Below are 11,975 nucleotides of genomic sequence, written 5' to 3' on the forward strand. Positions count from 1 at the left end.
GGTTGTGTGTTAAGGGGGTTAAGGGGGTTGGTTGAAAGGGAGAGGAGAGGGGTGGTTGGAAGGGGGAGATGGATATGGGTTATCAAATTGGTTTGTCAGTATGGTAGGGGGCGTTATATCATTTTTGGCTATTAGATTGTCTTCAATTAACTACGTATGGGAAGCCTTGCCTCTTTACAATATATCCCAATTTTCTGTCCCCACAACACCCTTACGTGTACCTAACCTTCGCCACCTTCCTCCCCGTATACTGCCTGATATATGTACGCCCGCTCAAATGCACCGCTATCCAAAACTCTTCATGCAGCCGAAAACTCCCGCCAATTGCCTCCCCCACCGTGGGGCTCACCGACGACACGGGCAGCAGGAACCAGCCCACGATCCGCGACACCACCTCCTCCCCGTGCACCGGATCGTCCGTGACCTGGGCGGGTTTCCAGAACCGCGCCAAATTCTCCGTCACGGCCCGCATCGCGTTGGGCGTGCGGTTTGTGATCTCGTAGAAGGTCAGGCGCGGGCCCAGTTGGTCGAGGATACGTAGCCGCTCGTCGGCGCGTATGTTGCCGAGCACGCGCGAGGGCGGGATGGTGATGCGTGAAAGGAGGTCATGGCCACCGCCGCTGCCATCGGGGCTGGGGGGTGCGAAAAGGCGGTGGTGGAGGGCGTTGCTAAGCGCGGCGGTGAAGGTGCCGACCGTGTAGAGGTGTTGGAGTACGTGTAGGCGGTGGTTGGTCCAGGCGGCTTCGTCGTCGTTGAGGTGGCGGTACTTATGGGGGGGCCGGAGGAGGTGGAATTGTAGAAGAGAGAGGGTGTCGTTGGGCAAGAGCCAGAGTGTGTCGAGGAGGTCCTTTGGGGGTGTGTTGGGGCAGGGGAACCAGCAGAGTTGGGCGAGGGACTTGGAGTGGAAGTCGAAGGAGCTGCAGAAGCATTGATTGATGTATTCAATCAGGTCGTAGTCCACGACTGGCTTGCTCTGGTTGTACTGGGTCATGAGTCCGTTTGGTTGGTAGAGGCTCTTGCCGAAGCCCTCGATGTGGTTCCCGAAACTCATGAGGTACCGCGGCCACCGGATGCTTTCCTCTTTGAGATTTGCGGGAGGCAGCGGGATGGCATACTCGAAGTCGTTGCCGCCTAGGAGCAGATTGACTAGAAGCTGGCAGTTGTTGGTGAGAATACTCCATTCGCCCCTATCTTTTCTTTGTACAAGGATGTTGGCGATACGAGAGAGATGCTTGTCCACCTCCCCCCCGAGGCACATCTCAAGGCTCGACTGCAAATCTTCGGCCATTTGACTGAGCATAGCCCGTCGAACTAGTGCCTTCTTTTCTCTAGGGATACTCATGTAGCTATCGCCTAGGAACATCAAACGTTGCACGGCAGCATCTTCGCGCGGCCGCGCTGACTCGGGATATCCGGAAAAGGCAGCACCATAAACTCTCTTGAGACAAGCGAGGATCGGTCTTGGGGACCGAAGGGATGCTCCTCGGTGCCTCGCGCCTCGGTGGGGTGTCTTGGTGTTTCTGTCCCAGTAGAAAAAAGGCCGCGGTCTCATCCGCCACGCGTCGTCGACATCTCCTACTCCGCCGTCGCTGAAGAAAGCCGGTGGCCGGCGTGGAGAGATGAAAACACCGTGCTTAGTTCTAAGAATCGCAGTTAGTTGGGAGGTGTAAGCTAAAGAGGTCGCCGCACTTACTTGGGCAGGCCAGACTCAAATACCAGAGGCCCAAACATGAGAGACAGGTGGAAGTTTCCGGATGGGGCGTAATGGCCTTTCATCATGAGCCCAACTGTGCGAAGAAACAGCCGCGGGTTTGTTGGCCACAGCCCCTCGGTTGATCGGAGAGCCTTGTCCATAAACTTTGCCTTTGTCTTTGCGATCCAGCCAGCTCCCATTTTATCCGAATCCGACGCTGTGTTGCGATCATGTTCTTTTCGTCGATAGCGTTCCGCTTTGATGAGACTAGAGCAAATGGCCTTGATATCTACTCAGATTCCGAAGTACGAGTTAGATCAAAACCGCAATTTTTTGCTGAGGCAGGTAGTAGCCGAACGCTTACTTACCCTTGATGTCCGGCTCCCTATAAGTTGGCTCATTCAAATGATTGTGGCTACAGCGGTTTAGAATCTCGGTGTTGGTTGTGCTCATGCATTCAGAGCAAAGACGGTAGGCCGGATATCGTTTCAAGTCAACCTCGTCTTGGGTTATACTTTCGTCGAGGGTATAAAACACCGGAGGATCGGGGTTCTCGGGTGAATACTCATAGAAGCAAGATGCCGTGCAACCCTTTTCGCATTGGTAGAATGTCGGGGATTTGATGAGAAGCTGACAAAGGCTGCAAGTAATTCCGCGGACGACCTGTGTTTCCCGGTCTTCCCTGCAAATATCAACTAGCTCAACTAGATAAGCGATTGATTAGAATCAAGCAGAAGCGACTATAAGGCAGCTTGGGATAACTGGGATATGGTTAGCCCCTTACCGTTTGGCCGGTTTTGCTGTACGTTAAGGTATCTCTGTGAACCGTTCGTTGGTTCATAAAGAACATCAAGGTCAAGCAGACCTTATATATGTATGTTCACGGTCAGTGGTGGATACTGAGCGATGATACGATCTGGAATCTCACCGGAAGCCTGCAAAATCAGACGAGCGGCCCATTCTCGTTTGTCTCTCTTCGCGGTGAAATGGTCTGTTTAATACACCTGAGCTTCATTGCGCTTACACTAGGGGACAGAAGGTGTGATTGCCCAAACATACCTCTCGCGGCTTTAACAGTCTCTTCATATAAGTCGGACATGGAACTTTTGTCAAGCCCAGACTGGCAGCCCACTTTATAGCCGTCAGCTCCAACCCGGAATATTCATAGGCGTTGAATGTGTTTAATATACTCCAAACGTCGAATATCTTCTTGAAACTCTCACAACACAAGTCCAGGTCAACCTCAGGCTTGAGTGTAAGATCAGCCGAGGAACGTAAGTGAGCGTAGAACTCAATCATGTTTTGAGCCTCTTTTTGGATCGACTCCCAGTACACCTTGCGAAGTTCGTTAAAAAGATCGTTGGCATCAGTGGCCTGTCCCGTCTTGGAAGACATGGTTGCAGTTGTGGGTGGCGGGTGGTGGAGCATGTTCAATGTTAGCGATAGGTTCTTGAAAACAGAGTAGACCAGTGCCAGTAGCTTAACTGCTTAAATACCTCAACTTTTGGAGGACCAAAGGAACAATGAGCCGCGTAAGGCGGCAGTGGGATACACGTAGGTAGGAAACCGAACTCGCTGCCCCTCGCTTGTGACTTCCCCATCGTCCGGCGGCTTTTATGTTAGGTCCGCCTCTCTATGTGCATTGAAGCCCAAAAGCCGCTGGATCCTGCCAGCGTGGCAGGCCCCTGAGCCGCATTACCGATTTTCCCAAGAGGCTATTCTTGAAAGTTTGCTTTGGGGAATCAAGAGTCGTGGCAGGAGGCGTTAAATTCTGGTTACACTGACTGACGTTGTCTGCGAAAGGCTGTGATGACTGTGTATGATTGGGTGCCCTGGCCACACGGATGGCTGCCCAAAACAAACCTGACGTTATTGCTCTTCAGCTTCTGCCAGATGTAGGTTACACAAGGCTGGTAATGCTTTAGCAAGCGTACCTATGAAGATGGGTGGTTGCGGAGGTAGATATAACATGCCTCACGCCGTGGTTTCATAGAACATGTGCAGCAACACAATTTACAAAAAGAACTCTGCAACTCCGCAAAGAAGAAGCCAAGTCCTCGCTGTGTCGAGCCAGCATCATGAACACGCAGCCGGAAAAACGTCGAGAACGGCTCATGTCCATGTTTACAAGAGTACTCGGCCGTGGAATACACATTTCTCGGAGCACACGGGCGGGAAAAACTAGCGCTCCTCTTCTCAAAAATAGTGCAAATATCTCAGACAAGTCCCGCTCTGCTCCACACTCTGCAGGAGCGTCAAGGGCTCTAGCCGAGGCCTCGAGATTCCTCGATAGCCTCCCCAAAAGCAGTGCGGGTCAGTCTCAGCCCCCTTTCTCCTTAACGCGGTGATTACCACTTAGCTCCTTTATCTGATATGCCTTATGTCTGCAGTCAGCATTCCTCGGCAAAGAACTCTGGACCGATATCTTGCCATTATCGAGGAACAAGGAATCCACAAAATCGAGAGCAATGAAGCAACAGAGTTCAACCCGTAGGTCTCATCTTCTACGCGAGTGGGATGATGTGACCCCATGGTGTCGTTTCAGACCACTAACTATATGTTACATAGAACCGAAGAGACATGGCAACTCATTTCCCATGCCGCCGAACGAGCTCAAATGATCTACTCGGACATGCCTCACTCGCCGCATAACACAATTCTGAGTCCTTCCGGCTACTCCAAAAAGACTGTGATCTCCGACGACCAGCTTCCAAACGGAGATCATGCCATCACTGTGACTGTATGTGGTTCAGTAGGTTTCCACGATTGGCTGGTGAACTTCAACGGGGCCCCAGAACAAACCATGCAGATGGACCATGACCAATCCCTCGAACCGCCTCGGGGATACCACAGAGGGTTCCTCGCCGTGGCAAAGGGCATGCAAGAGAATGTTGTAAGAGCGATTTCTGAGAAGCTTGACGGAATAGCCGACACTGGAAGGGCGGTTGACCTCCTCTTCACCGGCCACTCGGCGGGGGGGGCCATCGCAAAGTTATTCTACGCCATGAGCTCGTCGTCTAGCAGTTTGTTCTCCAGCGTCATACCAAGTCAGTCAATATTTTATTAATTAATTCCTATATTATCCAGGCTGGCCCAAGCTAACACGCTCGTTTTAGGATTCCGCCACGTCCACTGTATCGTTTTCGGTGCGCCACCCGTAGCCACCTTTCCCATCTCACACTGGCAACCCCAATCGCCACCCTTCCAATCCGGCGTGTTCCTAAACATAGTCAACGAGGGAGACCCAACCCCCCTCTCCCAGCAGGAGTACGTCCACCTCTTGCTTAGGTGTTTCGTCAGCACGAAGGAACCGAAGGAGCCCTCCAACGAGACGCTTCAGGTCCCCGAGCCGGTGCTGCGTCTGAGCGGAACCTGCATTGTTCTGAGGGACGTCAGCGAGGATATTCAACAAAAGAAGTGGAGGGCCGTGGAAGTTGTGCCGGGTGTGTTGGAAAGAAAATTGTTTGGAGATCCGACCATGCACCATGTCGGCAACTACGTGGACAGGATCAAGGCTGCGCGTCAGGCCAGTTAGTAACCTAAGCACCCTGGGCCTTCACTGAAGAATTTAGACCTGTTGGAAGGCAGACCAGGAGGTCTGAGCACAGGAGGGTCAATGGGTCAAGGCCCAGAACGTGGTGGCAAGAGATCGGTCGGCTTAGGCCGGAGAGATCACTCGGCTTAGGCCAGGTGCGGTTGCATGCGGTGCCACCATCGCTGCTCAGAGAGAGATGTCAAGGGTTTGGAACTCCCCTTACAGAAGGAAGGGGGGAACAAGGACAATTTGATTTTGGCAGAGTCTCATAGCCTCCTAGGCTCAGCCGTGTGAATTCCCATCTTCCTGTGTGTGTGACACCTTGGATCAGTGGCTGTTGGTCTTCCAACAAGACCCCGCGGCATGTACGGCGGGGGCTGGCTGTTACGGGAAAAAGAAGCCCTTAAACAACACGCCCAACGTTACGTGATGGGCCACCGGTACGACAGCCTCTTTGTAAACAGCAGAGAAGAGATAAAGTGCAGAGGGGGGAAAGAGCTCTATTCATATGATTCATATTAAGACTAAGCACTCAAATGTGTTGGATGAAAACCTGATCGGCCAGTTTCGCAACCTTCCGCCGCCCGATAATGTTGGCATCGCGAATGTCGATGGTGGGCCTATTTTTAACCTGCGCCTTCCGGGGAAGTCCTATTGGGGCCCCTTTCGAACCATCCAGGACTTCCATAGAGAATTACGAAACGGAGTCGAGGCCAGCCAACTGGACGACCGCTCTATCCCCGGCCTCGCTGAACTCTGTGCTTTCCACGATGAGCCGTGGCCCACGCCTGTCTTCACGCACGGCGACTTGAGCAGCTTTAACATCATCGTTCGCGACGACAGATTCGTGGGGATTATTGACTGGGAAAATGCCGGGTGGATGCCGCCGTACTGAGAGTATGCTTCGACCTGTAACACCGCTCCAATGAACCAGTTTTGGCAGGACGAGGCGGACAAGTTTCTGACACCTATGCCACGAGAATTGGCAATGGAAGCTATCCGGCGGAGATGGTTTGCAGCAATCTAAAAGAGGGTAGTGATATTACATGGCCCATTGCGAGTCAACTAACGCCCAAACCCATCCAAACATATGCTCAAAACGCCGTGACGCAAATACAGAACTGTATCTCTCACTCGCTCACTTCTTCGCTCCCTTCCCCTCCAAATGCCATGCAAACACCTTCTCAAACACGGCTTTCCCATCCCCCACGATGGTCTCGCCATGACAAGGCACGATGGTATCGAAATCCCACGCCGCCATCCTCGCGACACTCTCATTAAACCCGACCCGATCATTCCGACTCGCCACATACCACAGAAACCTCTTCATCCCCAACGCATCCCCAGCCGTCGTCTGGAAACTACTAAACACCTTCCCCAGCACCCCCAGCTTCGGCCTCTCCTTCTCGGGCACCCTCGAATACTGCTCCGTCGCCGGCAGATTAAACACCAAATCCGCCTGCACCACCACCTTTTCCGGCCGATACCAAAACACCACCTCCCGATTCGGATGCCCCCTGAAATACTCCATCTCGAAATCCCGCCCGAAATCCTCCCCGATCACCCTCGCATCCCGCCCATCATTCCCCTTCCCCACCACCACCGCGAATTCCTCCTTCCCAATCCGCGGATCCCCTTCCGTCGCCTGCCGTTTTTCCGGTAGGCCCTCGGGTCCGACGAGCTTGGCGTTGGGATAGGCGGCCGCCCATTCGGAGAGGAAGATGTGATGCTCGATGTCGGTGGCGATGAGGTAGCGGACATCGCCGCCGAGGGAGGCCACCTTGGCGGCGGCGGCGGCGGTGTGCGCGACGGGGGAGAAGACGGCGAGGGCGCCCGAGGTGAGGCGGACTGTGGAAGTGTTAGTTGGCAAAACCAGGGGGTTTGGAGAGATGTAGTGAAGGGTATAACTTACTGAGTGTGCCGCGCCCGCCAATGGGGATGCGGCCGAAGCGGAGGAAGGGCACCGAAAAGGTCACGACGTTGGGGGTGATATCACGGATGACCATCACCTCGTCGGGGTTGGGTGGAATGAGTTTGGACGACATGGTTTGACTTTGTGTGGAAGTGGTAATTGCAGCAGCTGAGCCGGCAAAAAGAAGAATACCGGCGATGATATTTCGCGTGGTGAGTCGATTCTTACGTAAAGGTGTTGATGATGTGGCGAGGGGCCTGGTTTTGTGTGATGAGATGAAGTTTTGATTTTGGATGAAGCGAACTGGGCGCTGGTGATGGGATGATGTTGAAATTAGCTACTAGCAAGGTGTTTGATATGGGAAACCCAGGACTGGCTGGCGGGATTTATACCCAGTTGCCTAGGACCTTCACGATGAGAGACGACAAATCAACATGGGCTTACAAAGCTGTGATTGCAATTGAAGACTGCTTGGCCGTTTGTTGGCCTCGGCATAATGACACGAAGAGGGATCATTGAGTAACGCCTCGGCAAAACGCCCTGCGTACGACACGGAACTTTGGCTGTCCGGTGCGTATTCAGCAACGCCGCCGTAATTTGTAAAAACGACTGCCTGGGATTTGGAATTCCGGCATTTGGAACTTCTGCACAGGGGTCTAGACCCATGCACGGAATTCCGGTCAAGGCATGACATCATCTTTCGCAACGGTGCTCGCCCAGCTGTTAGGCTTGGCAACGGGGTTCGGCAAAAAGTGTAACGCTATGTAACGGCGTAAAAGCACGGACCTCATCTTCTTAGCTTCGATCTTTGTTCGAAAGGTCGCATTTTGTCGGTACCTTCAGTTGCCTCGGCGCTCCAAAGTATGCTGAATGCACCGCGATACAACCCTGGTTGACTATTTTGGTAACAGGGGTAGAGAGAACGAATGTTGGCCCGGGGTAGGCCTCGGGGCCTCTGGCTGTGTCATGGGTGCTCCGTCACAGGCCAGCAGCGACGTCTGCTGAATCATTTCATCTCCAAAGGTACTCGGGCCCTCGACCCCCCGGCGGACACCAAAACCACCCACCCATCACAAACTAACCTCACCTACCCTATCCAGCACCCGAACCAGAGCCCGAAACCCCTACCATCCAACAACCACCCCTCCCTCGTCCTTCCCGCGCCCCCTTTACCCTCGCCGTAAAAGACAACATCGCAACGACCACCCACCCAACAACATGCGCCTCGGCCTTCCTCACCACCCACCACTCCCCCTTCGAAGCCACCATCGTCAGGCAGCTCCGCGCGCGCGGCGCCCGCCTCGTCGGCAAGACCAACCTCGACGAGTTCGGCATGGGCAGCCACAGCACGCACTCGGCGGCCGGCGCCGTGGCGCAGTCCCCAAGGGGGGATGCGGGGGATGATGAATACTCGGCGGGCGGTTCCTCCGGCGGTAGCGCTGTTGTCGTCGCTGCGGGAGAGGCTGATGTTGCGCTGGGCACGGATACCGGCGGGTCGGTGCGGCTGCCGGCCGCGTATTGTGGTGTTGTCGGGTTCAAGCCGTCGTATGGCATGCTCTCGCGGTTTGGGGTGGTGCCGTATGCGAACTCGCTAGATACGGTGGGGTTGTTAGCGAGGGGGGTGGGGAGGATAAGGGAGCTGGTTGTTGGCGATGCGGGAGGGGGTGGGGGGCTGTGGAAGGAGGCGGATTCGAGGGACCCGACTAGTTTGTCGGAGGCGGCGAGGGGGAGGTGCGTGGTCGGGAGAGAGGGGTATGGAAGGGAGCAGAAGGAGGGGGGGGATGTGTTAAGAGGGCTCCGATTTGGAATTCCGTTGGAGTACAACATCGAGGAGCTCGACTCCGGGATACGGGATGCGTGGGCGAAAGCGGCAAAAATATTACAAGAGGAGTATGGTGCGCGCGTGGTGCCGGTGTCGCTGCCGTCGACCAGGCACGCCCTGGCTGCGTACTACGTCATCGCACCAGCCGAGGCGTCGTCCAACTTGGCCAAATACGATGGCGTGCGGTACGGCACGAGGGACACCGATGCCGCGAGCGATGCCGCCGGTGGGGTGCTCTACGCTGCGAGCCGCGGCAAGGGGTTTGGTGATGAGGTGAAGCGGCGCATCTTGCTTGGCTCGTACACCCTGAGCTCCGAGGCCATGGACAACTACTTCATCAAAGCGCAGCGGGTGCGTCGGCTGGTGCGGAAGGACTTCAACCGCGTGTTTGCGCTCGATAACCCTCTTCATGACAGAGAGACGTTTGATCTCACAGATCTGGACGAGAGCATCGAAATGGAGGATAAGTGGGGGCCCGAGGAGGTGGACTTTTTACTCTGCCCGACAGCCCCGACGCTCGCGCCGAAACTAGCCGATGTCATGAAGCAGACGCCGCTCGATGCTTACATGAATGATGTGTTTACAGTACCCGCGAGCTTGGCAGGCTTGCCAGCCATCAGCATACCGATGCCTGTTACGCTGGAGACGGAAAATGTTGCAGGGAAGCCTGGCACGGCCGGGCTGCAACTCATCGGGCAGTACTGGGACGATGCCCGGCTGCTTGCTGTCGCGGATGCCGTGTCAAAGACGCTTTAGAGCGCAACTTCGCAATGACACCCAAGGCACCGTCAACATCGGGCACATAGTTGATCTAGTGACCCTTACCCTTATGAATGGCTATCACACGTGGGATTCACTGGCGTGGGAGAAATGCCAGCTGAGGTAATTCCAACGGGAGTGATTGTATACAATGTATTATATTACGCTCCTGTAACTGTGTGCTTCCACCCAGCTATGTTCGAGATGATTCCATTCATGTGTTCAATGCGTTGGGGATACTAATTAGGCTTCATGTTTCCACCCGATCGACGCGCGGTTCCTGCGGTGACATCCTCGGTTGCCTTAAGCCTCGTCTTTTTGTTCTGGGGCAGGGACTCAACCGCAACTGAATGCCAACCAGAAGCCTCGGCGTTCCAGCCCGGCACTGCTTGGCGTATAAATGCGTGGATTGGCCGTGTGACCAGGATGGATGCGGATAGATCGCAGCAAGCATGTTACGGCATTCAATCAGAAACCCGCTTGTGCTCCAGACCTGGACGCTGTATGCTCCATTCTCGGAGCGGCGAAATCATCGTCTGTTTGGACAGGTCCGTTGTTTGGTATCGAACCATAAACTCCGGTCGAGCTTTCAAGGACTCGCTTCACCCTCAGAACGATGAGCTTCCGGTTTGTCAATGTCCATCCTGTCATGGTTTGAGCGCCTCCTTGGTGACCCGGACCTTGACCTTGACCTCCGCCGTGAATCCGACCTGGACCTTGTTTGTGACCGCGACCTTGTTTGTGACCGCGACCTTGTTTGTGACCGCGACCTTGTTTGTGACCGCGACCTTGTTTGTGACCGCGACCTTGTTTGTGACCGCGACCTTGTTTGTGACCGCGACCTCGACCGGACGAAGCCAGATTCACTTTCATGTCCATCCCCATTGGCGTCATCCCCGTTCTCCATCGCCTCGTCCTCCTCCAGCAGATCCTCGAGCGCGCCGAGCGGACTGACACGCGGTTCAAGGAGCTCCAGGTCCTCCAAAATATCTCGCTTCCGCATCTTCCACAGACTCGTCGCGCACACGCGGTCCTTCGTAAGCAGATCGTCGACAAACACGTCCATATACGTCAGGGTGGTGCCGTCGCGACCCTTGCGGCGCAGCTTGCGACGATCCTCGAGAAACGGCTCCAGGCGCGCATACACATCCTTGTCAGTCCTGGTGAGGACGGATATAGAACGCGGCGAGCGCGCGCAGGTACTTGAACTTCTCGCCGCCAAAGGCGAGGATATTCGTCGAGGATGTCGTCGGCGGGGGCAAGCTGCAGCAGCTTGAAGGCGAGGCACAGGAAGGGCGTCGGCTTCTGCACGATGCCTGCGACGCCGCCGATGTGGTCCACGTGCTCGACCACGCGGTCAACTATGTCGGCCTCGTTCACGCCGAAGCACTGCTCTTTGTAGAAGTAGCTGTCCACGATCCTCTCGCGCACGGCTTTCTCCATGATGGTTGCCGGGTTGAGCCCGTTCGGGGCGAGGGCGCCTGAGCTGCCGCGCTCGTCGAGGAAGCGCCGCTCATCGGCGCGGTGGAAGGCGGGCTTGCTCATAGTTGGGAGGTGTTGGGGGTGTGGACCTGGGCGTGGGAGTGGTCTTGCCGGTCGGCGGGCTCGAGGGATTGGAATTGAATTGGTGATTTGCGATCACCGCCCCACGCAGTTTTTGGGTTGTTGATGCTGCTTCCCCAGATTTCTTGGCGTGGTGGGGCAGGCCGATAAGGGATAGTTGCCCAGCCAACATCGGTTTTTGTTTGGATCGCGAAGGGGGGTTTGTTCAACAACGCTGATGTCACTGTTGGAAACATTTGCAATTCTCATGTTTGTCATTTTATTCCCCTTATTTGAGAAATTATATTTTAACGGCCATTCTCGGAAATTGTACCCGCCCTGTCCCGTAGTAAACGCAAGAAGCATCAGACAGAATGCTCCTCACCTCGGGTCAGGTGTCTGTTGCAGTCTCTTCTGGTATTGGTATGCAGCTTTCCGCTTCCCGTTTGCTCCCTGGTGCACGCACACCCTACTCCCCATTATTACCAGCAATCTTTTTCACCCACCATCCTCACAATCCGCCACCAACTTAACTGAACTAAAATTTAAACTAACCGACCAACCCCTCCCTCACCAGTGTTCCTTTGCACCACAGCTCTCTTCCTAAGTGGCTATGTTCTGCAGCAACGCACCCTCCGCGACCTCCGTGCCGCCATCAGGAGCTCTCGCGACCCTCCCTCAGATCTTCTGCCCGACGCTTCAAACAGTCGAC

General features: G+C 54.9%; 5 protein-coding genes across 5 annotated transcripts; 2 read left to right on the forward strand and 3 right to left on the reverse strand.

The window, feature by feature from the left end:
- Positions 1-211: 211 nt before the first annotated feature.
- CHGG_06426 (uncharacterized protein) lies at positions 212-3,088 on the reverse strand (the record flags this gene model as incomplete). The annotated part of the gene is made up of 5 exons (XM_001222520.1): positions 212-1,640; positions 1,694-1,982; positions 2,062-2,397; positions 2,753-2,839; positions 2,917-3,088. The coding sequence occupies 5 exons, from the start codon at positions 3,086-3,088 to the stop codon at positions 212-214; spliced, it is 2,313 nt and encodes a 770-aa protein (XP_001222521.1).
- A 683-nt stretch (positions 3,089-3,771) lies between these two features.
- CHGG_06427 (uncharacterized protein) lies at positions 3,772-5,228 on the forward strand (the record flags this gene model as incomplete). Its single annotated transcript, XM_001222521.1, has 4 exons — positions 3,772-4,006; positions 4,084-4,183; positions 4,262-4,740; positions 4,810-5,228. The coding sequence occupies 4 exons, from the start codon at positions 3,772-3,774 to the stop codon at positions 5,226-5,228; spliced, it is 1,233 nt and encodes a 410-aa protein (XP_001222522.1).
- A 694-nt stretch (positions 5,229-5,922) lies between these two features.
- On the reverse strand, positions 5,923-7,273 carry CHGG_06428 (uncharacterized protein; the record flags this gene model as incomplete). Its single annotated transcript, XM_001222522.1, has 3 exons — positions 5,923-6,196; positions 6,542-7,076; positions 7,141-7,273. The coding sequence occupies 3 exons, from the start codon at positions 7,271-7,273 to the stop codon at positions 5,923-5,925; spliced, it is 942 nt and encodes a 313-aa protein (XP_001222523.1).
- Positions 7,274-8,066: 793 nt separating this feature from the next.
- CHGG_06429 (uncharacterized protein) lies at positions 8,067-9,718 on the forward strand (the record flags this gene model as incomplete). The annotated part of the gene is made up of 2 exons (XM_001222523.1): positions 8,067-8,163; positions 8,241-9,718. 2 exons carry the CDS (start codon positions 8,067-8,069, stop codon positions 9,716-9,718), a joined length of 1,575 nt encoding a protein of 524 aa, XP_001222524.1.
- Positions 9,719-10,310: 592 nt separating this feature from the next.
- CHGG_06430 (uncharacterized protein) lies at positions 10,311-11,266 on the reverse strand (the record flags this gene model as incomplete). Its single annotated transcript, XM_001222524.1, has 2 exons — positions 10,311-10,850; positions 10,925-11,266. 2 exons carry the CDS (start codon positions 11,264-11,266, stop codon positions 10,311-10,313), a joined length of 882 nt encoding a protein of 293 aa, XP_001222525.1.
- Between the last annotated feature and the right edge of the window lie 709 nt (positions 11,267-11,975).

The sequence above is a fragment of the Chaetomium globosum genome, genomic scaffold (genome assembly GCF_000143365.1).
Source record: "Chaetomium globosum CBS 148.51 scaffold_3 genomic scaffold, whole genome shotgun sequence".
NCBI classification, from domain to species: domain Eukaryota; kingdom Fungi; phylum Ascomycota; class Sordariomycetes; order Sordariales; family Chaetomiaceae; genus Chaetomium; species Chaetomium globosum.